At 39.8% G+C, this 27,868-nt stretch overlaps 1 protein-coding gene across 3 annotated transcripts in view; it reads left to right on the forward strand.

Annotated features, from left to right (window-relative positions):
- Nucleotides 1–27,868, forward strand: part of DOCK1 (dedicator of cytokinesis 1) — a 272,132-nt gene that overhangs the window by 31,011 nt on the left and 213,253 nt on the right. For 2 of the 3 annotated variants that reach the window (XM_031597310.2, XM_090145652.1), the window contains exons 7-22: nucleotides 2,958–3,093; nucleotides 4,580–4,737; nucleotides 5,283–5,364; nucleotides 5,773–5,908; nucleotides 6,064–6,136; nucleotides 8,699–8,841; nucleotides 10,803–10,928; nucleotides 12,391–12,515; nucleotides 12,766–12,864; nucleotides 13,985–14,057; nucleotides 15,449–15,552; nucleotides 16,040–16,223; nucleotides 20,937–21,034; nucleotides 23,612–23,701; nucleotides 24,160–24,260; nucleotides 26,073–26,207. In XM_031597310.2, coding sequence (XP_031453170.2) covers nucleotides 2,958–3,093; nucleotides 4,580–4,737; nucleotides 5,283–5,364; nucleotides 5,773–5,908; nucleotides 6,064–6,136; nucleotides 8,699–8,841; nucleotides 10,803–10,928; nucleotides 12,391–12,515; nucleotides 12,766–12,864; nucleotides 13,985–14,057; nucleotides 15,449–15,552; nucleotides 16,040–16,223; nucleotides 20,937–21,034; nucleotides 23,612–23,701; nucleotides 24,160–24,260; nucleotides 26,073–26,207 — 1,863 coding nt within the window. The remainder of the gene's footprint in view (nucleotides 1–2,957; nucleotides 3,094–4,579; nucleotides 4,738–5,282; nucleotides 5,365–5,772; nucleotides 5,909–6,063; nucleotides 6,137–8,698; nucleotides 8,842–10,802; nucleotides 10,929–12,390; nucleotides 12,516–12,765; nucleotides 12,865–13,984; nucleotides 14,058–15,448; nucleotides 15,553–16,039; nucleotides 16,224–20,936; nucleotides 21,035–23,611; nucleotides 23,702–24,159; nucleotides 24,261–26,072; nucleotides 26,208–27,868) is intronic. The other variant, XM_031597311.2, reaches the window with a different exon arrangement.

Consider the following 27,868-nt stretch of genomic DNA (forward strand, 5'->3'; position numbering starts at 1 on the left):
AAGTGGTATGTTAAAAGTCCTATCATAGCATAATAAAGAATGACATTGATACAGCATCTCTTTAGTATAGAGCAAACTACAATATATAAAATAGAATCCTTATGTAACTCTTCCTTGCTTGCTGATAAAATCAATTTGAGATTAGTGTGAAGTTTTCTGTGTCTTTTTTAAGGTCAGTTAAAACGCACAAGTATTTCTTCTGTTCAAGATGTCGTTTAAACTCTATTCTGCAGCATAAAAAATGTGTCAGAGTATTTTGAGTACCAACAGAACACTGTAGTACTGTCTGTGCACCAGTGACTGAAAAAGTGTTGAGCAAACCAGTATTTGAATCCCCGTGATGTAAATAACTCATCGTATTTCAGCTATTTGTGCTTCATTCTTTGAGAGATGTCAAACTTGTGGTATGGCCTTGGTTACAGAATCACAGAACGGCTTGGGTTGGAAGGGACCTCAGTGATCATGAGTCTCCAACCCCCTGTCGCATACAGGGCCACCAATCTCCACATTTAATACTAGACCAGCCTCTCTGGGCAGCTGTTCCAGCACCTCACCACTCCAACAGTAAAGAACTTCCCCCTGACATCCAAACAATCCCCCCGACTTCCAAAAGCCACAATGTGAAATGAAACAATAAACCAATAAGCTCATTCAGTCAGTGCTTCTGCACGTATCATCCAAGAGGTGGACTGCTGTACCCCAATAGACAGTTGCCCAGATGTTGTTGATATTGTTTGTTTGGCTACTGTATCTTACCATCTGTCTGAGGAGATGGTTAAAGTTACTGAGAATAACCTCCAGATGCTCAGTGTTCAAACACAATAGAACATCTTGTGCCGTGCTTTATATTCATAATGTTCTGATGGACTAATTAAGTGATCAGAACATTCTCTGTAGAATATGGGAGGAAAGTGAATGTGAATTTCTGACTAAGTGCTCACAACTGAATGGATCCTACATGCTTTTAACGTAGTTCTGTATCCACTTTGGTCTAAAATAAGCAAAGTGATGATTTTGGTGTATAGAATGGCCTGGGTTGCAAAGGATCATAATGATCACCTGCTGCTGTGTGCAGGTCACCAACCAGCAGACCAGGCTGCCCAGAGCCACATCCAGCCTGGCCTTGAATGCCTGCAGGGATGGGGCATCCACAGCCTCCTTGGGCAACCTGTTCCAGTGCCTCACCACGCTCTGGCTGAAAAACTTCCTAACATTCAACCTAAACCTCCCCTGTCTCAGTTTAAAACTATTCCCCCTTGTCCTATCACTATCCACCCTTGTAAACAGCCGTTCCCCCTCCTCTTTATACTCTCTTCAAGTATTGGAAGGCCACATCCAGACAGGAAGACTTCATTATGCATTTTATAAATTTTTTTCTGATCTAATTGTATGCTAACTTTCCTGTTTTGTGAAATACTGATTTGTAAATAAGATATTCCTATAAATAAAGATGACAATTTTGCTGCATGTTGTCAAAATAAATGAGGAAGTGAAAAAGTACTTTTATGAAGTTGCATTTATATTGTTTGTCTGAAATTGGGTCAGGTAATTTTGTTGCAAAAACATCTTTTTTTTGTTGTTGTTGTTCAGTTGCAAAATCTGTAACTGGGACATTTAAAGAGAAATTTGTTTCTTCTTTCTAAGCAACAAATGCAAGTTAGGGGATAGGACAAAGGAATTAAACCAAAGTGGACTTGACTTCTGTTCATTTGACTATCTGTGAGTCCTGTTGGTGTGCTGTAGGCTGTGGGTGATTGCTCCTGTGAGTTCCTTTCCTCTCGTCCACTTGGTTGGGCTGCTGTCCCCAAACTGTTTTTTGGCTGCTTTTCTGTTCCCCCTCAGTGGTGAAACCACTTCCTCTCTGAAAAGCTTGTCTGTGAGTTGCTTGGAGTACTTAAGATATTTAGGTGCACTTTGGAGCAGAGCTTAGGAGGTGTTTATTGATGACCTGCACTCTGTGGCTTGCTTGAGTGATGTGTTCCCCTTTCAGGTAACACAGAGCAACTAACTAGAAGGCTTCTATAATGACTCAAGAAGCTCAGAGATTTGTTCCAAACCTTTGGGTTCCCCCTGGTCAGGAGGGCAAGGAGTTCTCCATAGCTCATACTTTTCAAGTGATTCTGGGTCCTGTCCATAGGGGATTTACTCAGATAGACTGAACCTTTCCATGGCTTCTCAGGTCCAGCAAGCTTGATTTAAGCTTAGTGATCAAACATATCAAAGGCAAGGTTCCAACAGCTCTATCATGAGAGATGACTGTAATTAGAGGTGGTAATGTTTGGGACCACTTTTATTGATGGGGAGATGAGGAGATAAGTCTTAGAGAAGACAAATAGAGAAATAAGGTCAACTTAGACTCCAGTTTTCCTTATCGTTGATTCCACTGCCAGCACTGCAGTTCCACGGAAAAAGGCTGGACTTGGTTATGACAAAAACCTTCCTTGCTGCAGAAGGTAAACGTGGATGTTAACTCCCTGCTGACAGAAACCTGGCTTCTGCCTTAAATAGAGAGAGATATTTTGTGCCTTTGAGTATTTTGTAGGTTTTCACTAAGCTGTGATTAATATGCTTTGGAGGAGAGTATAGAGTAGGAAGGAAAGAACTGACCAATTTGCATGTGGCATGAATGTCTGCTCTGATTCATCTGACAGTTCCAACAAACAACTCCTGCAAATTCAGTTGTTTAAGAAACTGCTTCCCCAGCTGTTCTGCTATTTCATGTACATCAGTTCTTCCTGTGCTGGTGGGGAAAAAGTGTCCTCCAGCTAGGGATGGTTATCTCCTGGGCTGATAATATGTTGAATACTTTTACCAAGTATCAAGTAATTATTTCTATCACACAAGTATCAGTAATTATTTGTTAGGAGCAAATGCTGTTAACAGTAAACACTTTGCAGGTGTTATTTAAGGGTTTATTTGAGTACTGTTATTCACAAGCATGTTTTGTTTCTGTTCAGGATTCTTGATTTAGATCTGGTCGTTAGAGATGAAGATGGCAATATTTTGGACCCGGAGCAGACGAGCACAATCAGCCTTTTTAGGGCACATGAAATAGCTTCCAAGCAAGTGGAAGAGAGGTTGCTGGAGGAAAAAGTAAGAACTGCTGTGCAGCTGTGCCTTTTCCTTTGAAACATAACACTGTATCTTAACTAGATTACTGCTACTGTTAGCATTGGTAATGAAAGATTTGATATGTTTATGAGGAGTTATCAGATTTAAATATTTTATGCGTAGCATCAGGGACTGTTTAACTGTTGTGGTTTTTTTTCCTTTAAAATACTTACTAAAATTTGCAGTTGTGTCAATAAATCAGCTATGCTTGTAGGTTAATATTGGGAATGCAGAAGTAGCATATTTGTATATGCTAGATTTTCCTGAGGGTTTATTTTGGAGCATCGCACAGAGTAGTGCTCCTAGGTTGTTGGGGTTTGTGTTTACCAAGAGTGGAAAATTTGTGTGTTGAAATACAGGGGGATAACAGAAAGACTTTCTTAGCCTTAAACAGTTACCTTCTTTGCAATGCAAATTTTAATTTTTAAATTGAAAAACGTTTCCATTGTGAGGAGTCCTCCCAGTGTCAGTAGCAGGGGTTAATGGAGCACGCTATTCCTGAGCAGCTCCTCAGGAGATTGTTAATGCAGAGTGAGGAGTTCTGTGTCCTCCTGCAAAGAGGTTGCAGTGGACCATATACACACACTTGCAGCGCTCACCAAACGTGATGTAAAACATTCTAATTTAATGAGAATTTAAATCATGCTATTTTTTGCATTCAGAGTTCTTTCACTGTCCCTACTTAAATCAGTTTCTGTGGTTGTTTTCTGTTTTTTTGCTTGTTTTTTTTTTGGGGGGGGGTAAAAAAATACAGTATTAGAAACAGTAATTCTGTCTAGATGTCCTGTTGTACCACGACCTCTTCCCATAGCTCACTGTATTTTAAGAGGCTTGTAGTTTGCTATTGAACATCAGCTGTTGTGTAGGAACTTGGCTAACTGATGCTGAGGCTCCAAGTCATTGCAGCAGAACCTGGAGAGGGATGGACTGGGCCCACTTTGCTGCAGTTTGGTACCAGTGAGAAGAGTCTCTCTGCAGTGTCCTCCCTCCTGTCTTCTTTTTGTCCTATGTGTGCTCCTCCCTCCTGCCTAGATAAGGCATTCATGGGAAGTGCTGTGGAGCTAATGGGTGCAGGGTGGGCTGGTTAGCTGTAGAGCAGCACTGCTGGCTCTCCTGGCTGTCTTGGTACATGCCATAGGAGAGACAGAAGAGAACAAGTTTGCTTTTTTGCCAGGAGTGGTTTAGGCTCTTCTCTCCATTTGACTAGCTTCCTTTTTTAATAAGTGAGTGCATCAACGCTTCTTAACTTATTTTTATTTCATTTTTTTTTATTCCTTATGGAACAGTTCTTGGAGATAGAATTTACAACAAACTGCATTTTCTGGATCTAATAGAAACAAAGACAGCAAGAGCAGGCATGCAACAGATAACTCCTTTTACTGTCTTATAGGTTTCAGGAAGATTTTGTAACAGTTGGATATTTGTGAGGTTAAATTAAATTTAAGTTTCTTCTGTTCTTGAATTACAGTCTCAGAAACAGAATATCGATATCAACAGACAAGCTAAGTTTGCTGCCACTCCTTCGTTTGCTTTATTTGTAAATTTAAAAAATGTAGTCTGCAAAATAGGGGAAGATGCTGAAGTCCTCATGTCTCTCTATGATCCCCATGAATCAAAATTTATCAGGTTAGTGTACTCCTGAGTGTACTCCCTTCTCTGTTCTTCCTCAGTAGTGTGGTAGTTCTGCAGGATGATGCAGGGCTTATGAAAGTCAGATTTCTATGAAATGTGTAGGACAGGGTTATCTGGGAAGTAATGATGCAGCAGTACTTCAGTCGTATTCAGCACAGCATCCGGCAAGTCCCTTCACCCTGGGTACATTTCAGGGTCGTGCTGTTCCTTATCACACCGTGTCTTCAGTTCCTCAAGTGCAGAGCTTAAATGAGACATGAACACACCTGCAAGGCTGCGTGTGCTTTCTTGGCAGCAGCACTGACAGCACTGTGAGCCGTTCCTGCACCCCCTGCTTCCTTGCAGAAATCTGTACGCTCCCTTGCTGAAGAGCTGCTTTCCTTTATGAATGATGCACGCAAAAGAAAATGGCAGCTGTCTACTAAGTAAATATTAATTTGATTAGCATAGATAGATTGGGCTTAAGATATTCTTCTGTAAGTTGATTTTATAACCGTACGTTCAGTGAAGCCATTTAAACAAAAATGCTGTTTTTTCAGTGAAAACTACTTGGTGCGGTGGTCAAGCTCTGGGCTCCCCAAGGACATTGACAGGTTGCACAACCTCCGAGCAGTGTTCACTGTAAGTCTGGGGGGGCTGCTTCAGCTTGCAGGGTCTAAAGGATTCCTCTCACATTCTGTGAATACCTGAGGAGTTATTAACCTCTGTGCCAATGGTGGGGTTGGCTCTGCTCCTGCTGGAGACTCCTATGAGATATTTCTCATAAATGTCTCTTTAAAACTTTTAAACACAAGAGTGAGGTTGCTCCGTGAAGGTTTAATTTACTAGAAATGACTTGGCTTCCTAAGCAACTAATTCACACAAAAGTCAAGATAAGGAGTAACTACCGTTACAAACATGCTTAAAATTCTGGGAACAATTTGTTCTTGTGCTAGAGCCTACGATGACGAAGGCAAACGTTCTAAATGTGCTGAATGGAACTTGTAATTCAGCTGCGATAAAACAATCTGACAAATCTAATATTTCTAGGACCTCGGCAGCAAAGACCTGAAAAGAGAGAAAATCAGTTTCGTTTGTCAGATTGTGAGGGTGGGCAGAATGGAGCTGAGGGACAACAACACGAGGAAGCTGACCTCTGGGCTCCGGCGGCCTTTTGGAGTAGCAGGTAAATTCTTGTGTGCAGCATCCCTAGTCATCACATCACATGGTTGCCTAAGCCTGAGCTTAGTCACTGTTGTTTCCTGCCCCTCAGGGTGTCCCCTCACCACTCTTCTTCCTGCACTTATCCTTAAATTCAGTGTGCTTCATTTTTGTTTTCAGTAATGGATGTTACCGACATAATTAATGGAAAAGTCGATGATGAGGACAAACAGCACTTCATACCATTTCAACCGTAAGTAATGAACAGCCTAAAGAATAAGCAGAAGTTAAAAGATTGTGACTTTTTATTACGGTTTAAATTTGGATTGCAAGATGTGTTCTGTGGTGTTCTGAAGTTGATTTATTTCAGTTTGATAGCTTATCTTAAATGTTGCTTCTTAATTTTTGTTGTTGGCCATTTCCCAATGGTTGTGGTACTGCCAGCACCAAAAACTTACTTTAAATTTTAAAAATCGAGTTTAGAGGGTACATTCTTGGTTTTGTTTTGTTTTCTTTTTCTTTTTTTTTTTTTTTTTTTGCATAAAGATGTCAGGGTTATCACACTTAAGAAGTGCAGTGCTTGAAATAGCCAGCGTTGAACCAGCAATGTAACTAAGACTGATAAAGACATCCAATCCAGGTGACCTCTGTGAAATGAGTTGATGACAGCATTTATCTTTTTCTTGGTAGGAGATGAAATGGCACAGTAGGGCCCATAGTAGTTGTAAAAATTAGCATTGAGAATTTGAAAGAAGGCTTGATATACATCCTGGAATACTTCTCATTTGGTTTTTTCATATGAGGCTTCACCAGAACCATTAAATATTTTGGTTGGATGGTGAAGGAGACCTGCCTGCTGTGCATATTATAGTCAATGTAGAGGATCAGGGAGGTTAGCATCCTGCTTGGTCTTGGTTTCAGTCTTCTGAAACTGCAGACCTTTCCATACTTGAGACTAAACTGAAAACACAGATGCTGTCTTTTTGGGTTTTATTATTTTAGTCTGTAAGATGCATTGGGCAGAGGCTAAAATGAAAACAGTAATATCCACTTCTGTTAGACAACTTTTGGAGTAATTAAATGAGCTCACAAGTATAGAATTGGTGGTGTCCCTCTAAAATACTGATGTGTTTGCATTCACTACAGTTGCAAATCAGTTTTGACTTCCAGCCAGTAGATCATATTCAGAAATACAACCTGATTTATTTTTTTAATGTGTAGAAGTGTACACGTATATCTTTAATTCTGTAGGAATTGCTTCTAGCAATGAAGGCATTTTAGCAGAGAACTGTGGTGAAAGTTCACTTCCATCCATAGTTCACGGAGGTTTCTTTTTCTATTATGAAGTGTAGAAAGGTAGAAGGGATAAGACAAATGCATGTGTGTAGAGCTGCCATGCTTAGTTTATTCTTTCTAAGGAATGTTACACTGCCATCTGTTCAACATTGTGAATGATGAAGTAATGAAGTAACCAAAAATTCCTTGATTAATATGCTAATGGATATTCAGAGGGCGTTTAATAATGGAAAAAAAAAACCAACAAAAAACCTTGAAATAATGTAGTCACAAATTAAACTTCATTTTGGCAAAAAGGCCTGATTTTGGAAGGTTTTGGAAACCTTGTGGTTTGAAGATCCAGGAGTACAGACAGAATGTCAAGGCACTGCTGGGAATGGATGTATACCTAATGTCTAAAATGGTTTTGTTTGTGTGTAACAGCATCAGTTACTGTGAAAATCAGAAGTGTAACTCTATTTTTCAAGGGAAACAGACTTCTTCAGGGAAGAGTGCTTTCACGATATGTTTATTGTGTGGCAAACAATAGCCAGCTTTTTTCTAGCAAGTGTGGAAATATGCAATGAAGATGAATCTGTGTGTGTCAAAGTGGATGCTAATGGTGCATCTAGTTTTCTGTTCCATTAAAACTGACTTATTTTTTCTGTTCGTATAAATCAGGTATTTGAAAAGATATGGGATGTAATTTTTTTTTTTTTTTCAGCACTAAATTAAAACATGCTTCAGAAAAAGTCTATTCCAAACAGCACGAATACTGTGAAAGCACGCAATGAATGCTGGTGTCATTATTTCTAATGTAGACTTAGGCTGTATATATGAGCCACATTTTTCTTCTCATCCCATGCTTCGCTTCTGTTGTACCACATGCAACTCTGTTTTCATATCTTTGTTTGTTTGTATTCATTCACTAGCCACCAACACAATGGCTGTCGAAAGCACTTGGCAAGATTGCTTAAATGACACTTAATGCTGGTGTTTATTTATAGATTTCATCTTTTCATTTATTCATCAAGTTTAACCGAATGTTTGGATTATCTGCTTTTCTTGTCCTCTACCATTTCTGTGAGATGGATAGCAGCTTTTCCCTCAGGCTGTATGCACTGCTGCTTCCATTATGGACCCCCAGCAGTGACCCTGAAGGTGCAGCAGAGCCGGTCTGTGGCTTCGTATTTAAAACAAAAACCTACCTGTGTAGGTTTTCACTGCTTAATTGGGGGTTCTCAGGTGGGAGATGCCCTTCCTATCCTAATAAAGAATTACGGGGGCTGTGCATGCATGTTCCTGAAGGAAGAAGTAACAACATGAGTTTGCTGTACTTCTCTTGAGTAGATCAGCGTTCTTCTGATTAATGGTCTTCCTCTGTCTTTCTTGTTACCTTTCCTGTCCTTTGTCTTGCGTTGACTAATAAATACTCTTTGTCACAACTATGATATGATCTTTTGTGTTTCCTTGTTACTGTGACTTCTGGTTTTCTGTGACCCTTTGTTTCCTGGTGTTGGTCGTCATGTGCATCCTCCAGGCTAGCGTTGGATGACGCCATTCGACACAAGCAGCTGAACATATCATCCCGTTTTTCACCCAGGGTGGCAGGGGAGAATGATTTCCTTCAGACTGTTATAAACAAAGTGATTGCTGCTAAAGAAGTTAACCACAAGGGTCAGGGTACGTACAGTTCTTTCTATACACCGGTGTCTGTAAAAAAAAATAAAAATAAATGCTCATTTGCTCGATTTTCAGCATGGGGTTGTTATAATCATGGAGTCAAGGGAGCATAATATCACCAATACTGTTGTTTGGTACCAGAAAATATATCTGTGCTGTGCTTCCTCTCCTTCAAGGTTGATTCTGCTATTTCTGCTCAGCATCTTTTGCCCCTGTTGTCAGCCCTGCAGACCCTCTGTCTCTCTCCAGTGTCCCTCGCCGGGGCATCTCTGTGTTTCTGTGCTGAAAACTGCTTCAGGAAGTCTGCCCTTGTGCCACAGAGCTGCAGATGTTTGTCTGCCTTGTGCTGAAGGAAGGAATAGTCCTTTCCTTCCCCTCTTTCTCCTTGCTTTGCAGCTGCGTTCGCAGCAGTTGGCTTCCCTTCAAGCAAGAAGGGGATTTCTCCCATCAGATCCCACACCGTTGCCTCTGCAGGGGGAAGCGGCCCCAGTGATCCCTCTTGTTTCCTCTGGTTTGCCTTTGTTGTGTACAACACTTACAATGTATCTGCCAGCTAAAAAGTGAATTGTGCGGCTCTGGTTACAGTATTGGCTGTGATCTTCTTTCAGTACAAATCACAGGCAGGCCAGTGCAGAGCTCCCTGTTTACAGCTGGCTTTTGAATATATGAAAAATAGGTCCGGGACAAATTATATGCTGCTTTGCTGATTTTTTTTTTTTTTTAATGACTTACAGTAAGTAAACCTAAATTTTCATACATAATTTTTTTAAAACTAAAGTGGAAAACTTGGTTCTGATTCTTCCCCTCTTCAGTTTTCACTTGTGAGAAACGCGTATCAGAAAGGAGGAAACTGATTCATTCCAAATGCTTTCCCTAAGCTGGACCCTGCCCACCCCCAGCAAACCAGAGAGGACAAAATGTTGTGGCTTGGCCAGTCCTTGTGGGTACATTACTGTTTAATGAAATAGCAGCTGGTAGAACTGTCTTTGGCAACAAGTCAGCCCAGAGCCATTTGTGAGAGATTTTAGCAAAAAAGTAAGCTAGCTGCCAGATATATACAAAACAAATGCATAGTTAAATGGTGGGTTATCCTGTTACTCACGCACTTGTTTTATAGATGAATATTTTTGTGGTATTCTTTTCACAGTTTTTAATTTTGGGATTTTCTGAAAATTGCTGCTGCAATTATTTCATGCTTCAACGTAATTGGCAGTCACTTTACCAAGTGTGGAACACTTTTTTTGTGTGTCTTTTTTTTCCCCCCCTATAACAAGCATGCCTGATGTTAGTTGGCAAGCACTGGCTCCAGCGGCTGCTTCTGCTGCTGAAGAGAGAGGAAAATGTTGACTGTGTAAAGCTGATGCTGTAGATTTGGGTGTTCAGTGCCTTGAAAGCAGCTGATGGGGGTGGTGGGCCTGAGCCATTTCAGGGTATCTGTCAGCTGTCGCTGCTGACTGCCTTGGTGTATCCATATTGCTTGGTTGTAAAACGTAACCTAGCTTTGAAAGGGGAAATGTGCTGCTTCTCTTTCTTCCTGTGGAAGGTAAACATTCCCCTGAAGAAAGAACTTGGGAGAGCTTGAGGCCGTTCTGTTAATGGCTTAATAGCCGCGTTTCTACAAGGCCCCGTGTGTAAGACATGAGGAGTGAGACAAGTCTGGTTCTCAGAGTGCTGCCAGGAGGAGTTCTGGTGTTAATGGTGACATGTGAAGGGCCTCTCTGTGTCAGGCTGCTGCCCAGTGGTTTCCCTCTTACAGTTGCTGTACTGTGATCCTGCTGACCTGTTGTTCTCCTCAGTTAGGATGTGTTGTAGTGAAGGTTCTAGGTCATGACTGAGACCTGGGCTTTGTAAGCCTGTGAGAAGCTGTGTGCAGTTGTTCCTGAATGTGTCCCCTAAATGGATAAATGTCTTCAATAACTAGGAAAACCACAAGTTTAATAATAGTGATTTTTACCCAACAGGTTTGTGGGTGACTTTGAAACTTCTTCCAGGAGATATTCATCAGATTAGAAAAGAGTTTCCACACTTAGTGGATAGGTCAACAGCTGTGGCTCGGAAAATGGGGTTTCCTGAGATTATTATGCCTGGTAAGCCATTGTGTGAATGCACTCTGCTTTGTTAATTTTTAACCTTCTTTAAATACCTCTATGCACAGAAACCTTGGGGAAAAAAGAACCTGCAAATGGTGGTGGTATCCATTGGAAATAGGACGTCATCAAAGGATTTTGGAGGTCTTTTCTGGATGATCTTGGAGGCCTTTTCCAACCTTGATGATTCTATGATCTTGTCCCACAATACGTATAGATTGATGATAAGTGTATACTTGCCACACATGCTGAAGAAATTAATAAATCTACTAACACCTCCCTCCTACCCCCCCCTCCAAACAGAGACATGATAGTGAGATGGTAATGGAAATTCTCCTGTTTCCAGTGAAGGAAAATGTATACAAAATGCACTGTTCATATTGTCTCCCTAGCAAGGGCAGATGTAAAACTTCTATCTCCTGGAGGTGAATCCAAACCTGAAAGCAGATAGGATTTTTTAGAGCAAAAGGCTTGATCTAGAGATAGCAGGTCTGTTAGGGTTTATGCTAACTTTAGATAATACATATAGAAGAGAGCTATCAAGTCTCTCCTTTCTGTGTATTCTGTGGATGTTCAAGTCTGGTGCTTATTTACAAAAACAAACCCCCAAACAAATAAAAACCCCGACAGTAAGAGAAGCCAAACTTTAGAATACAGGAAAAGATGTCACTGTCCTTTCAGATTGATGGGCTCTGGAGAAGCCATCAGATACTTTCAGAAACGAGCAAGTTCCAGCTCTCCTCCTGTGGCTGCAGACTGTGTTTGTCAGATGTTTTATAGTATAGCCACTGTGTTCTGAGTGCCTCAGCACCTCTGCTTGTTACGGTGGGATGTTGGCACATAGACCATCTGCCTCCTGGAATTATTGGAAATCCTGTTTCCCAGTTCATGTCAAGGTTTTACTGTAATGGGGGTGAGGCTGAAGAGCATTTTGAGACGTAAAGCTAAATGTAGGCCTCCCCTGAAACCCTCAGCAGCAAAAACATCTCCCAGTGTAATGTTATAGCAGGCCTCCATAGGCTGTCATATCAAAATACATGTGTGAGATAAGTGTTGAAGGAACTGAGGTGTATCCTTCCAAATTAATAATGAAAATAAAGGATAGAGCCAGCAAGAGACCTGAGGTGTTTCTGGAATGATTTGGTACATAATCTTCACGATGAGGATGTATTCTTTCAGTCCAGAAATAATTGTGTGGTTGTTTGTTCTGTTTATTTGTTAGCTTCAGCTCTATGCATTGGTAGTTCAAGTTTTACACATCTTAAACCAATTTTAGCTAACCATAACTGCTTTCAGCACTGTTGGTTTACAGTGTTCAAAATATGGTGGCTTTCAGACATTTTGCTGTGTGTGTCTGTGTGTTAGTGGTGATGCTGGTCATTGATTCTGTCTGTTGCTCATTTCAAAAATCAAAGCATTCACTGTGAAAATTGCTCCAAACTTTGTGCTGCTTCTCTTGTAGGTGATGTTCGGAATGATATCTATGTAACGTTGGTTCAAGGAGATTTTGACAAAGGCAGTAAGACAACAGCAAAAAATGTAGAAGTTACAGTGTCTGTTTATGACGAAGATGGGAAAAGATTAGAGGTATTATTTAGTTAACTTTTTAATTGTTTTATATCCATGTTTAATCTCTTCAACATCTTTTTAGATATTTTCAACTTTAGTTCCTATTTTTATTTACAACAACTTTTTCTCCTTCTCATGATTCTCTTGTCATATCAGCGTGTCTTTTCTGACATATTTTGACCTACTTACTAATTTATTTTTTATTCATTGAATTGAAAAGTAGAGATTAAGATGGACATAAACATTTTCTCTTCTGCTTGTGTTTTAGAGTGTTATTTTTCCTGGTGCTGGCGATGAAGCCATCTCAGAGTACAAATCAGTAATATATTACCAAGTAAAGCAGCCTCGCTGGTTTGAGACTGTGAAGGTACAAACACGTTGCAATAATTTCATCCATTTGTGTTCATAGGAAGTTAATATAGATTTCAGTGGAAAGTCTTGAGAAGCGAATTTAGGAAAATGAATGCTTGTAGCCATCCTCAGTAGAACAAAAGGAGGTATTTCAGAGATGGCTGGAAAATAGATTAGACTTCCATTGCATAAAAAAAAATTATTTCATCCTTTTGGTCAAGATGGCTGTTATGGGGGCACTGCACCATCTGTTTAGGAATGGTTTTTACTCTTTTCATGAAACTGACCTAGAAAAGCAGAATATTGAGATTAAAACATAATTGCTATACTGTTGAACTCATCGTTGTTTTGGGACTTGGCTGATTGTGCTGCAAGCTTGCTGAAGCTGCTTGGGTAATAACATTTTAGTTTAAATGCCAATTTTTATGTAGGAGGCCAATGTTAGCTTAATGAAATATTCTGTAGTCAGTGGGAACAGTAGATGCGTATCAAAGAAGAGGCTCTCTGCATCTCTCCACACCATGCTTTCAAATAAAGGAGCTCTCATTGCGTGTGGCAACAGAAAGTGGCTGCTTGGGAGTCTCAGAACCTCTGATGCAGTAGGGAGCAGTAGACAGCATGGAGCATGCTGGTGCATGTGGCTGAGGAAATACAGCAGCTCTACAAAAATGTCAGGGGAGAATAGCAGTTACATCTCTGCATGTTGGTTATGTGGGGATCAGTGGTGAACTAATAGTTTGTGTAGTACAAGTGGAGCATAGGTAGTAAATATCTTAACAGTTCACTTTTGCCTGTCTTAGTATGGTGGGCTCATTCCTGAGCTGGGGGAATTGACAGGGAAAGTTTTGAGGTTTCAACCATCGTGGCCGTGTCAGCCTTAGCATCTCCATGTCTTGCTGGGTAGCTTAACAGCCTTGCTTCATTTTCCTCTTTTTTCTTAGTGCAAGAATTGTTGATTTTCCTGGGGAGTCTGTGACCTTTGGTCTTTGGTGGCCAACTGAAGCTTGTCCTTAATGTTTTGTAAAGAGCCAAGACTAGCGTTGAAAATGTCTAGATGAGATTTGGTAGCAGTAAGTATGTTGGAAGACACTGCCCTGACTGTTTCCTTTCTCCATCCTCTCTCACAAAACATGAAGGTCGCAATCCCTATTGAAGATGTGAACCGGAGTCATTTGAGGTTCACGTTCCGACACAGATCGTCACAGGACTGTGAGTAATTTGGCCTTTTCATTATGATTCTTGTCATTGTCTGGTGCCAAAATCTGCTGAAACAGGCATAAAATTTCTCGTCTGTAATTGACTCTTACAGTTGGTTTTGCTGTGGGGATAAGCTTGTTTTATGTTTGCTTTTCAACTTCTTTTCTCTTTGCGACTTCTAGCTCTTACCTTTGGCATTGCCTTTTTCTTTTCCTGCCCAGTCATTTCTCCAAACCAAATATAAGGGCTAGTGAGTAAAGCTTTCAGTAGGAACTGGGAGGGTTGTGGTGTTGCTCATCTTAGAGGTAGGTGGTAGTGAAGATATTTAAATGTTTAGTAGCTTAGGATCAGTAATAGAAGCTATTAGGAAACTTGGTTTCCGTTTCTGGTTCTCAAGCTGACTTGTGGTTGTTTTGAAATAAGTGATATTAAGGGTTTGTGGTTCTCCTCAGCTTTTGGGTAACGTTGGCAGCTCAGATGCTTTGGTAGGCTGAGCGTCCAGCCAGTCTTGCTAAACATCTTCCATTTGTCAGCAGTTGCTCTCTAGTAAAATTTGGGGGTTCATCTTGATTGTGATAACATTCATTCTCTGTAATAATGGCAATGGTTGTCTCACTGGACAAGAATACCTTTTTATGTTGGCAGCAATTTTTTTTTGCTGCAGAATACAAGTGTTAATCCAAGTGGTGTCCATTGGATGCATTTTAAGGTATGCAGTACTTTTTATGTATACTCATCTGTGTAGTGTGGAATTCATTACCTCGTAACAGTTATTTAGTTAAAGCAGAATGCTTTGTAGAATGGTCATTAATAAGAGATTCTCTTCGTTTTGAGACTAGTACCTACTAATGAAAACTCTGTACGCAGATAATTAGAGTCACTGGTGTCAAAATTATGATTGTGAACTGCAGACTACTAGAGTAAAAAGAAAAAATATGTGATGGTACAAACATTTAGAGTAGCCATGGTTTAAATAATTAATTACAGTCTGTGCTTTAGGACCCCAGTGCTTCTTCATAGGCTCATTGGACCATCTCAAGTTGATTGCACTTTCCTTCTGGTTTTACTTCATAATCTACTTTGCGATTTCTATTAACCATGGTTGCCTTGTTTGTTATTTTTTGATACTACGTGTTGAACAATGAGAGCATAATTGAATGCATTAGCTAGTTTATATTGGTTGTACAGTGGGTTAGCATGGCCAGACACTGATGCATTTTTTTTTCCTGTTTTTGGTTCTATGTTACACATAAAAGACCATTTTTTTTCATCTTTATTCTCCAATGAGAGCCTTTCTAAGGATATCACTCGCATACAGGTTGTCCTTTTTTTTTTTTTTTACACCTTAGATGAAGTGTCGCTACTAATGTTGAATACTTAATTATGATTCTTCTTTTTAACAGCCAAAGATAAATCTGAAAAAATATTTGCCCTAGCGTTTGTGAAGCTCATGAGATACGATGGAACAACGCTGAGAGATGGAGAACATGACCTTATAGTTTATAAGGTACAGAATTTTGAGATACTCTTCCCATAATTGGTGGCCAAGTATGAGCACTGCTTATTTCCAGTGCACTGCTTTGTTACACAATGATGTACACAACAAGATGCTTGTTATGGAATATTATAGTAGATCAGGAAACTAATTAGCAAGTACTGTGCAGCTTGCCAGCATGGCAGATTGATGGTTAAGCCTGGGATCTGTTTTCTCAGGGATGGTTTAATTGTTGAATTTCTTAGGCTTGTAATTGAATTTTATTTATATGGATTTTCATGGCTGGGGGGAAAGCTACTTGTCTAGCCCTTTAAATATCAGATCTTGGCTCCAAGCTGTAGATGGGTTAGTGCAATTGTTAACGACTCATTGGATAACTCCAATTGTGGAGCCAACTCTTAAGAAATTCCAGGGCAAATAATAAAATTTTACTATTATGAGGACTTTTGCTCGTTTTTTTTAAATTGTTTTTCATGTTGCATGTAAAACTCTGCTGCAGGCAGAAGCAAAGAAGCTTGAGGATGCCTCCACGTATTTAAGTCTGCCTTCCACTAAAATAGAGTTGGAGGAAAAGGGACACTCTGCAACAGGGAAGAGCATGCAGAACCTTGGTAGCTGCACCATCAGCAAAGACTCTTTCCAGATTTCTACTCTGGTCTGTTCTACAAAACTTACACAGAATGGTGAGTTCATAGAAGCACTGGAGTTTCTGTGTTGCAGCTTGAGTGGAGCTGTATGCAGTGACCTGCATGCAGTCTTCTCAGTCCCACTTCCTCTGAGTGGGATGGTGGATGGCTTGACACACTATTTTGGATTAAGTTGCCAAGGTCCTCTGAAAGTATCTACTCACAGTTCAGTATCTCAACTCTGCTCTCTCCACCTGCTTAGTTTTACTTTACGGGAGCGTGTCTGCAAGTAAACAGAATATATCAGCATCCCTTTAACCCAGGGTGCCTCCATTTGCCACACAATTGAGACTTTTATACTGAAATACACTGGAAACAGGCCCTGTGACATTTCACTGCTGCGTGGATGTGAATAATAGCACTAAGAGAGAGGGTGAGTTTGTTTTCAGGGGGAGATAACATCATGGCTGTGCTCCACAATAATCTATTTTGTGTTGTTTTCAAGGTGCAATATCCTTTTTCTGTATGCTGTGCCCAAAGAGAGCTCTGTCATTCTTTAGTATTGGACAGACAGTTGTGTACATGAGGATGTGTTATGTGGAGGCCTCTCTCCCACTGACATATTCTTATGGAAAGCTAGGATTGGAATCAGTGTATTTTGCTCTTTTCAAAACCACCTTATATACATTTTTCATGCGTACCTGTCAGCTGCCTGGCCACATCCAGAGGCTGCAGCAACCAGGGCTGGTGGCAGCCACCGTAGCAAATATTTCACACTTCCAGACTGTGCCCTCTCTTTAGTTTTTGTGCTCAGTTGCCATGGCTTCTCCTTGCAGTGATGGTGGGCTGGGAGTGTGGGTGGGTCACTGGGTGTGAGTCATGCTGGGCAGTGGCATCTTTCCTCCCTGAATCACCAGGAGCTGAGACTGGGGATGAGGAGGTGGGGATGGGGGAGCTGTGCTTGGAGCTGTCACATTAATTAATTCTTTGGTCACCCTTCTGTCCAGGGGGAAAGTTACTACTCTGCGACTTCCTACTCAACTCACAGTTCTATTGCGGTCTTTTCCAGGGACATCTCTCTCCAAGCACATCCTAGGTGTTTTATATTCAGAGCACATCAGACTTACTGCAGTCTGGCAGTCTTATAGCCTAAGAGGATGCTTAGCAAAAAATGCAGAAATGACTTCTGGAATTTCATCGCGAATACAGGATCATAGCTCAGCAGTAACACAGTGATTTGGGGATTTTGTAGAATACAGAAGGCACCCTGTGAAATGGAAGTACTTACTGCTTTTGGTTTGTGATTGATAATGTTGGAGTCGTTTTGCTTGTTTGCTTTCTCAGTCTTTTCTAGACGTTAATAGTATTTGGAAATATTTCATAGTGGTCAATATGCTGACTGTTTTCAAAGAACAACTCCTATTAAAATTACTCAAATTAGGACTCGGCATTTTTTCATGCTTCGTTTACATACAGTATTCCTTCATCTTTGATTTCTACTTAATGTTACAGGTAATAATGTTGTCTGTGCAACTTCCTTAAAGTTGCCAGAGCCACTTCTTCAGAGTATCACAGTATTAAAGAAGATCACCGTGCATTCTTAGACAATTTAGAAAGGAAACACAACAACTTCTAAAATCCTCAAATTTTTCACCTAGAAATTGGTGCTGCCCTTCAGAATATAGTTTCTTAAGCTGATATTGTCTCACAGTTCTACAGAAGTTAATACTGCTGCCTTAATTAGCAATAAATAAAAATGAACAATTATTCTCAGCTACCAAAACCAAAATAATTTTCTCCTTTTGGTCATCTCTAATATTTTTCTCTGCTCTCCTAGAATAGGCTTCAAATCTCATTTTTAATAATTGTGAAGTTGTGCTAATAAATCATGTGGTTCTTTCTGCATTATGTTTGATGTTGCAGGCAGTATATAGCATCTCTAACACTCATAGGATTTCCATTCTTTATGAACTGCAAAGTGGTAATATTGCTTTTTGCAACTAGCATTAGTAGCAAAATACATTGGTAGGAACAGTGTTTTCCTTCGATTTTTGAGTTTAATTTTTAGGAAGAAGAGAAATGGAAGGTGAACAGACCTGAGAAGGACTGTTTAAAATAATAATAATAAAAGGCAATGCCAAGCAAAGCCCCAGCTGCCTCAGAGATGAGTGAACTCTTGGAGGCATTGGAAGATGCTGCTTGTCATGGCTTTGCCTCTTGACCACATTCTACTGCTTTGCCATCTGAGGAAGAAGATCATCTCCTTCCCAGACATGGAGGATTCAGCTGCCATATACCTCTACTTTTATTCTGCTCTCGAGATGGTTTGGTAACAAATATGTCCTTTATTGGCTGAAGAAACACTTGGACATAAATATCAAATTCATTTCAATGTAATAAAATGGATCATCTCTATTAAAACTGTGGAATTTAAGGCAGTGAGAGATCCTTGAACAATCAAGGTGTTTACAGGTGATGCCTTAGATCACCATTGTCACTTGAGGTGTTCTGATGCTTCAGTGAAGGGAAACCTTTGCATGCATACGAGTCAAGAAAAGAGCATAATCAGGACACTGGACCATTTGTTGCCTGTTGTTAATTAAGGTATAAAAGATGATCTTCATGTTTAACTTACAGCATCACATGTGTTAAGCTGTTAAAGTTGTTACTGGCTATAGGCAGGCTAGATACTTATTCTAACCCTTTGCAATCAAAAAGCCTCAGTCTTCTTCCTCTGGTATTTCCCGATCCTATAAATTTCACTTGATCTAGAGAGCCTATAGTAATTACTATTTTCTATAGGATAAATGCAGTTCACATTCTTACCCTGTTCTACTTACTGTGTTATTTTATGCCTACGCTTACTGAGAGAGTAGGATGAAGTGGTTGACTGGTGCTTTGCTGGGGCTAATGCTTGCAGTCACAGAGTGAAGGCACATTCTTTCTGTACACTGTAACTTATTTTTCTCTCTCTCATTGTTGGACTACATTGACATTTTCAGTTCACACATGTATATTCATTATGCATTTGCTATGCCATCACACTGAAAGTGCATATGGGTTTGTTTTCTTAGGGCACTGCACAACCCCATTCCAAACACGTGGGCTGGCTTTTGTCCAGCTCATTTCTTTTGTCAAGCTGGTGCCTTTTTAGAAGTCCGACTGAAACCCAATTCAGTGTTAGAAACCTGATATAAATGTATTCGTGAAGTGCTTTGGTTAACTTGTAGAGACATCTTCAACTTTCTTTCAGAAGCACTTTCTCTGTTGATGTTGAGTTTTTGAGACTTTGGTTTTGACCCATAGACTTCCCACAGAATAAATTAAAAATAAAAAAAAAAAATGGAGGGCTATGGCTGTTGTACTGCACCACTTCAGCTTTGAATGCTCCCCAAAGACAGAGAAGGCTTGTTTTAGTCTGCTAAGAGGAGAAGTTACTCCAACAAAAATTGCGCTGGAGACAGTTTTATTCCTTCCATAAAATCATAGAATCACTCAGGTTGAAAAAGACCTTTAAAGATCATTGAGTCCACCACTAACCATGCTACCCTAACCGTACTACCAGAGAGTGAAAGATTTTGGGAACATCCAGCAGCTGCTCTGGGTCTCTGTGTTATTTGCACGTTTGACTCTACAGATGCATGTCTTTGCCAATGTTCTGTTGGTTGCTTTGAGGGGCTGAATAAAGCATGGGGGAGATTGGTTCTGGGATGCTGTTTTTTAGTTTTAAGAGTTACCTTGGCAGAAGTCACATAATGTTAGCCACGTTTTTTGGTATTTAGTAGTATGCATTCATAATTCAGTCACTAAACAAGGCAATCATTAAAATCTTGTAGATTTCTCTTTGAGCTCTTGTACCAAGGATGACTTACAGATAGCTTGTTGTGTGCTGAAAACTGACTTAATGAAACTGGGAAGAAGTTCTTCCCAATGTTATTTTGGTGGAGGCGTGATGATCTTGGACTTCTGGATTTGTTTGCAGCTCCATGTTGCATCTTAAAAAAAACCATGCAGAAGTAGGTATAGCTTACTGGTGCTGCAGTGTGGTTGTTAATGGCATGCTGTTTTGTAGGTGGAACGTGATTGTGAGTTGTCTCACTGGAAAATGGTGCTGTGGTTCTTCAACAGAGAGCACGCCTGGTGTGTTTTCTAGTTATCAGTGAAAGATGGAGCAACAGCATCTTAACAGTGGGATTTGGGGACAAGACTGCTTGCAGTTGACTCATCTCATGATCCAACCCATGCCTCCGTCCATCACTAGAAAGCAGCCGACCAGTTTGGATGTTATGAGTTACTAAGCAGACAGCTTTCCCCCTGAATTAACATAGTTTGCTGCTGTTTGGCTTGTGCTGTCATAATTTGCTTTCATGGTATTTAGAGAGAGCAGAGAAGCTAGAAACGTTCACACTGGAAGAATCACAGCCCCGTGGATATTGCTGTGTTGGTGGATGACTAATTATATGTTGGCATCTTTTTTTAAACACACAACTGTTGTATACAGCAAATGAGAAATGAGGGATCGGGCTTCCTTGGCCCAGATTTCACTGATGACATTTCAAAATCAGTCTGCTTTTATTTAAAGCCTTCCACAATTATTCCAGGACAAAGATACTCTGCTAGTTTTCTGCAGTGTCAGAGGTATGTTAGACGTGTAATTGTCCAGTGAGAATGGCTGACCTATAGCAATAAACCTGTTTGTTCTGAACACAGTTACAGCGTGTGTGAATGTAAATATCCCACATGATAATAGAATTTTTTTTTAATCTCTAGTTGATCTCTTGGGACTTCTGAAATGGAGATCTAATACGAACCTGTTGCAGCAGAATTTGAAGCAGTTGATGAAAGTTGATGGTGGTGAAGTTGTTAAGGTAACAAGTTAATTTCACAAATGTTTATTTGGTCTTTTTTTCTTTTTTTCTTTCCCTAACCCTACCACACACACTTACACATTAAATCATAGCCAGGTGTCTCTTAGCCTTCAGGATGCCAATCTTCTTTCCTTCTAAGAACATTTCAGATGTTAAGTACTGGTAAAAACAGACGGAACCTGCAAATTTGTATTAATGAAGAAATTTTTGATGGCGTCCTCTAGTTACTCCTGTGACTTTTATATATGGATACATTAAGGCAAAGGTGGTTTTTTTTGCAGGATCTTAGAATGATCGCATTATGTTATTTAATATATTTTTAATAGATGGGTGTGAAGTTCTTTCTCCTGAAAATCCTGAGCTGAGCCAAGTTATTTACATTTGCCAAGGCCACTGTGTGATTGCACAGCCCTACATAAAGACAGATTTATTTATGGAAAAGAGTAGGCTGAGACTTTATTGAATGTGTTCTACTAAATCGAATGTAATAAAGTGTCAGAAGATGTACTGTACTGGGGACAGATGACCCTTAAGGGCCTGGAGTGTTTTAGCTTCATTTGGATTTTAATGCTTTTAATAGAAATATTAAAGCATGCCTATCTTAAAGTGACATAAAATATGCGAGGCTGCTGATATTGTTCTTTATTGAGCACGGTGAGAATAGGATCTCAGATACGGTCTGTTTTTTGGGAAGGTTTTCCTTACTGCTGTTTTGTTATGGATCGTTGGACGGCTCAAAACTTGACCCTGGCACTTGGTTCTGATGAGTGTTGTCATAGTGCTGTCATTTGTAATTTTCATTCTTCTCCAAACGACATCAGCGAGCGCACAGCAGATCAGTGCCTGATGGATACTGGTGATTTTAGAAGCATCAGAACGCTGTGCAAATGAGATTCCAGTAACAGCAATATTAGTTTTCTGGCACTCCATCTCCCTGCACTGCTGTAGGACTTGTACGAAGCCTTATTCACATCTTCCTTGTATGTGGGAATTGGGGCACAACTTGATTTACACCCAGGACAGAAGAGCGAGTGCTTCGTGCTGCTCTTTACACCTTTTTCATTATTTTGTAGACCACTGATTTGCTGTATTTGTTACAGTCAGGTTCAAAACGTCTTTGTGTAGGCTGTCTCCCTGCCTGAAAATTGTTTCCTTGTTAATAGCAGCAGCACTGATTCTGCATCCCTCGTGCTGCTATGTGAAGTCCCTGTACACAGATGTAAAACTTGTACCACTGCCACGCCATGTAGGATGCCTCAATGTGAAACCAAGGATTACCCAGTTGTGGCTCAGGCTTCTGACCATCCTTTGTTTTGGTGACTTAGGACCTAAGCAGGCAGTGCTTTGGGCCTGACAGTACTCTTAAAACCAAGGCAAACTTTTTCTAACAGTGCTGTACTTTCTCCTTGAGCTGCTGGTGCTTAAATGCTGAAATTTTGGATATTCATTTATATTTAGCAAGCTTCTAGGTTGACATTAGCTCCTGAGAGTTACCTCTGGATTCAGCAGGTAGACCAAATGAATCACTTGTAGCCCAGGAAACTCCTTGCACAGGCAGAAGCCCCTAAGGGAGGAAGGTGGGAGTTGAGGTGTTTTTCCATTGCTCTCACAAGGCATGTAGTATCTCCTTGGGGTTATAATCTCAGGAAGCAGTTGCATAGTGTTTGCTTATGTTTTCCTCCTCTGCTGTACTTTGTCTACCAGATTAAAAAAAAAAAAAACAACATTTTTACTTTGAGACTAATTTGCAATCTTAGGTTAAACCTCTTCTCAACCAAAACGAACAGTGGGCAGGACAGTTCTGCCTTGGAGAACCCCACGTTGCTTTTGTTGTCTGATGGAAGAGGATGAGCAGATGCAGAAACCTGTGCTGATAGAAGTGGTTGTATTTTATCTCTGGCTTACCAATGTGGTGCTTGCTGTCAGTGGGATGCAACGCTGTAATTAAATACGTGTAAAACAGCTTTTATCACTCTGTTCAACTTGTATCCCCTGACACTAATCTGCTTTTACTTTCGTGTTGCACAGATCAGGGTGTCCAGCCAGCTGGCTAGTGAAGACTTCCTCTGTGCAGGGATAGACCTGTAGGTTTTGGGCTGGGGCAGGAGGTTGTGTGCTCTGTGTCCCACGCCTGCATGTATGCTGTCATTTGGAATTGTGCAGCTGTGAAAAGCCATACGTTGTGCACTTTTCATACTGCTCAGCTCAAACTGCTCAGGGTGACTGGTTTGGCATGAGTGTGAGTTGCTTGTCTGGTTTGTGCTATGAAATATCAGTCTTCAGAAAATGCATGACCCTGTTGGCTGTATGTTGGTACTGAGTTTTGGAATATATTTTGTTTGTCTACTATAAATAGATTAAATGTTTTCTTCAAGTACCAAATATTTTTCCCTGTTTTTGAGTGATATGGATTTACAGTAATGAACTAAAAAGAATTTGCAAACAAACAATGTTAAATTTTCCCTTTCTCAGCTAACTTTCCAAAACGTCTTGCGTAAATGAAAGCTGCATCAACTTATGTGAAACCTGATTTTTATTTTTCCTCTTAAATGTGGTGGCTTCTGTATTTATTTATAGTTCCTTCAAGACACTCTGGATGCACTTTTTAACATAATGATGGAGAACTCAGAGAGTGAGACATTTGACACCTTGGTGTTTGATGCTTTGGTAAGTTTGCATCCTGCATAGACTAAAATGTAGGTACTGTAATTAGGAATAAAAAAAGTGATCGTGATGTGAATATTAGAATGCAGTTTTCTATTGATGCAGTCGTTATTAGCCTTGAACTAGTTAGTATTTTTGGTTAAAAATGTATGGAAACTTTTTATTATCTTTGAAATTTCAGTTGGGTGTGATTGGAAGGTATGGCGTGATAGCATCATGTTGTCTTCCCAGAGAGGATCCAAGTGTTGGAGTTGGATGAGCAGCAGAAGTTAGGGCTGGGTCAGAAAGCTTTGTTTGGAGCAGGGAACGCTCACAGGAAGGAGAAGTATTTGTATATGGGGAGAATAATCAAAAGCCAGAGTCTGTCTTTCTTTTTAATGTTACTACTGTGGTCTGAAAATAGTGGTCGAATGTACAGGATTGATTTTGTGTGTATTGCAGTAATTATTCTCATTGTTCAGGTATTTATCATTGGACTGATTGCTGACAGAAAATTTCAACATTTTAATCCTGTCCTGGAAACATACATTAAGAAGCATTTCAGTGCTACGTTAGCCTACACGTAAGTCTTCAAAACTCCTTTTTTAAATTGGGGATGTGATATGGCTTTTTTTCTTCCAGATAATGTTATTTAGCTATTTGTTTAATTAGGAATCTGCCCATAGAACTCGATGTGTGGAAGACTGAATATATTATGTCTTCCCTTCTAAAACAGCAGCAATAAAATATTTGCAAGGAGAAAGTCTTGACTTTGTATTGAAAGAGGGGATAATTGACTTACTCAGAAGTTGTTTTGTAAGAAAAATATTTGTAAGCATTTCTCAGTAATACTTGAAAAGGAAATAGTATCTATTTAAGATTCTTCAAATATGTGTTGTTTGGTGCATTAAATTGGTGTCTTTTCCTATATTATCTTTATTACTGTCATTTTGGGGAGGAAGTAGTGAAGAGCAAACAAAGATCCATTACATTTTGCTGCCTTAGGTATTTCTTGGTCCACTGTTGCTGCTTCAGACTGGTTTTGTAGGAGAAAAATACATAATGGATATCTTCTTGGTGGTAGGAGGAAAAAAATTCAGCCAAGCAAACCTGCTGTATGCTTTGCTGTTGTACAGTCTCTGTTAAGTGAGCAGAAAAGGTTTGAGGAGTATTGATTTAAAATAGTGAAGAAGTTATGCCTTTAGTCACAGCTTTGATATTACGTTCACTGTGCTGAGCTGCTGCCACTTCTGCTGCCTTGGTGGATGCACATAAAGGATGGAGCATCCTGCAGCAGCTGCCTTTGTTGCTGGAGATGGCCTTTCTGCTGGTAGGCAGGGAAAGCATCTATCCCTCCTTTAAACAGAGAGATGTAGAAGCAGGTTTCAGCTTTGGGTGTTGGGAAGACCTAAGTGTTGGCTTGATTTGTGACAGATCCCTGCTGCCTCTCTGCTTTTATTACACCAGGCTACGTTAAGAGAGGTTGCATTAACAATATCCAAGTGGCTACTGAAATTCTCAAATTCCTATTAAAAGAAATACTTGTATATCAAGATGTCTATCTCTACAACGTTATTGTCTGTAGTGGTATATAGTGTTTGTATTTAGTGGCTCTGGGCAGCCTGGTCTGGGGGTTGGCGACCCTACTCCATTGCAGGGGGGTTGAAACTGGATGGTTATTATGGTCCTTTTCAACCCAGGCCATTCTGTGATTCAGTGGTTGTACTTACTTTTAATGTGCATGTTGAAGCATGCGCTGTAGCTAGGATATTTTAATGCAGAATTGCTTGTAGTTGCATTTACGTAAGTGGTTTATATTCATTCAAAATGAGGTAGTCAGAATGGTGCTATTTTTAAAATTGTGTTACTTCCAAATTTGACACACTTGGAAATTCCATTATTCCACATTCTTAGCTGCTGTCTTATGAATTCTTAAGAAATACATTTCACAAATTCTAGTCCAAAATCACCAGGCAAAGCTACATAAATGGAAGACCTTAATGAAGCAAGACACTCCCATTTTCAGTGCTTTAATTTTACCAAAGTGTGTGTGTTTAATTTATTTAATTTTATTTTTTTTACTATTAGTGGTAGTTGTACCCTTTTATTGGCCTATTAACTGGAGCATCTTTGAATATCCAGAGTAACAGGAATCTTACCAAGACATTCTCAATTGTTGTGCATTGAGTGACGCAGTCTGTGTTTTCACCCAAGAACAGGTTGCAGCTACTTAATCAGCACAAGCAAGTTCATAATGTGTATTTATTAGTTGCATAATTAATTTTGTACCGTGGAGGGCTCTACTTGAAACACAATTTTCCTTTCAGTCTCTCAGCATTGAAATTCTTTGCTGTGAACATGCTTATAACTTCTCTGTGTTTCTGTTTTGAAACAGCAAGCTGACTAAAGTTCTGAAAACGTACGTGGATAATGCTGAGAAGTGTGGTATCACTGACCAACTCTTTAAAGCCATGAAAGCTTTGGAGTACATCTTCAAGTTCATAGTCCGGTCCAGGATACTGTTCAATCAGTAAGTGTGGTGGCTGTGGGAAATCCCTGTCCTTCCAATGGGTAGGAATGTCAAGAAAGGTTCATTTGGATTCCCTCAAGAGCATTGACGTGCACCACTGCTCAATGGTCTGTAAAGTCAAGTACAGATAATTATTTTAAGTTAATTTTAACATCAGTACTCTGTTTTCTACCCCAAATATGAAAAATGCTACTAGCAAGTTGATGTGTTCATCTCAATTAAGATGCAGGCTGTAACAAAGAGTGAAAGGACTGAAACAAACTTATTGTGAGGGATTTATGTAGAGCTGTGAAGTCACCGGCTCCATCAACCTTTCTGTGAATGACAGAAGTGCAGTTTTCTCATTTAAGATTCTTACTGTGATATCCATTAAAATACTGAATGTCATTTATACTGTTGCAGGACCTACAAATCATTTTAAAATGGGGAAAAAAAAAAAATCTTGCTGCAGATTGGATTTAGAGGCAGTATGACCCTTCAGTATTGGCCATTGGGTTTTCTCATGCTAAGTAGTAATTCAGAGTACTTCAGCATTGTGGAGCTGTAATTCTCAATGACTGGGGATTAATTGGAAAAGCTTCTGAATGCTGAATGACACCGCAGTTTGTTCTGCTGTAGGACTGAAATCCTGCCTGAGATGTGCAATTGAAATGATGATAATGTTGAAGTGTAGGATTTAATTGAGAAATTTCAGCAAGGAAGCAGGATCTTTTATTGAAAAAAAGTGTATTTTTAACTTCAAGTTAGTATTATGATAGACAGTATAAATAGCATTTGGGGAACGTAGTATCAGACAAGCTTCGGGGCTGGGTAATGTGTAGAAGCTTGGTTCATCTAACTAAAGCATGGCAAGTCCTGCTGTGCAGTGTATCAATGTCTGTAAGGGCAAAAAATTGGGTAATCTTCAGAAAAATCATGATTTGGGTTACTCAGTACAGCTTCCAGTGGTAATGTTCAGTGTAGAAAAGTCTTTATACTTTGAAGGCAGTGGTGGAAGTGCTTCCATGGTGTAATACTGTTCTTCTCATAGCTGCTGTGCTTTTGTGTATCACCAGGTGCATTAAGGAGAGGTATGTTAAATAGCTGGCAATAGAAACATATTTGAGACTCTAACATGCTTGTTTTTATTATGCTTTCCTTTCTGAAATGCAAAGCTTTTTGTCTGAAGTGGTTTGATTTATTGGACTGTCATGTTTAGTTACTCCTTATGTTAGTGTATGCTACACCTCTCTAATATGTTCAGGAGGACACTGGAATCCATAATTGAAATAGGGACTTAACATGCAATTTGTTCTGCATAGCCCCCAGTTTTAACCTGGAAGGGGAATAAAAGCTTGCACAACAAAATAGCACAACTTAATAATTTTTTTGTAGTATTTGTATCTCCTGTGTATTTGTTACATAGCATTTAATAGCATCTGTGGCTATTAACAAATAGGGTTATGAACACAGTATTAAAAATGATATGCATTAGTTTCAAGGCAAAGCAGCAAGAACACCTCAATCTCCAGATGTATTTTGAAAAGATATGCCCCTCCTCCTTTTCTAATAGGAGAAGTTCATGATGAACTCTTAGTACAGCTTGCTTATCTTCAAGTGGGAAGAAATCATCCTCAGAGAAAGTGCCTGGCTGTAGTGCTCCTTCTGAGCTGCACACCATG

This window comes from Phasianus colchicus, chromosome 8 (assembly GCF_987193195.1).
Source record: "Phasianus colchicus chromosome 8, bPhaCol1.hap1.1, whole genome shotgun sequence".
NCBI classification, from domain to species: domain Eukaryota; kingdom Metazoa; phylum Chordata; class Aves; order Galliformes; family Phasianidae; genus Phasianus; species Phasianus colchicus.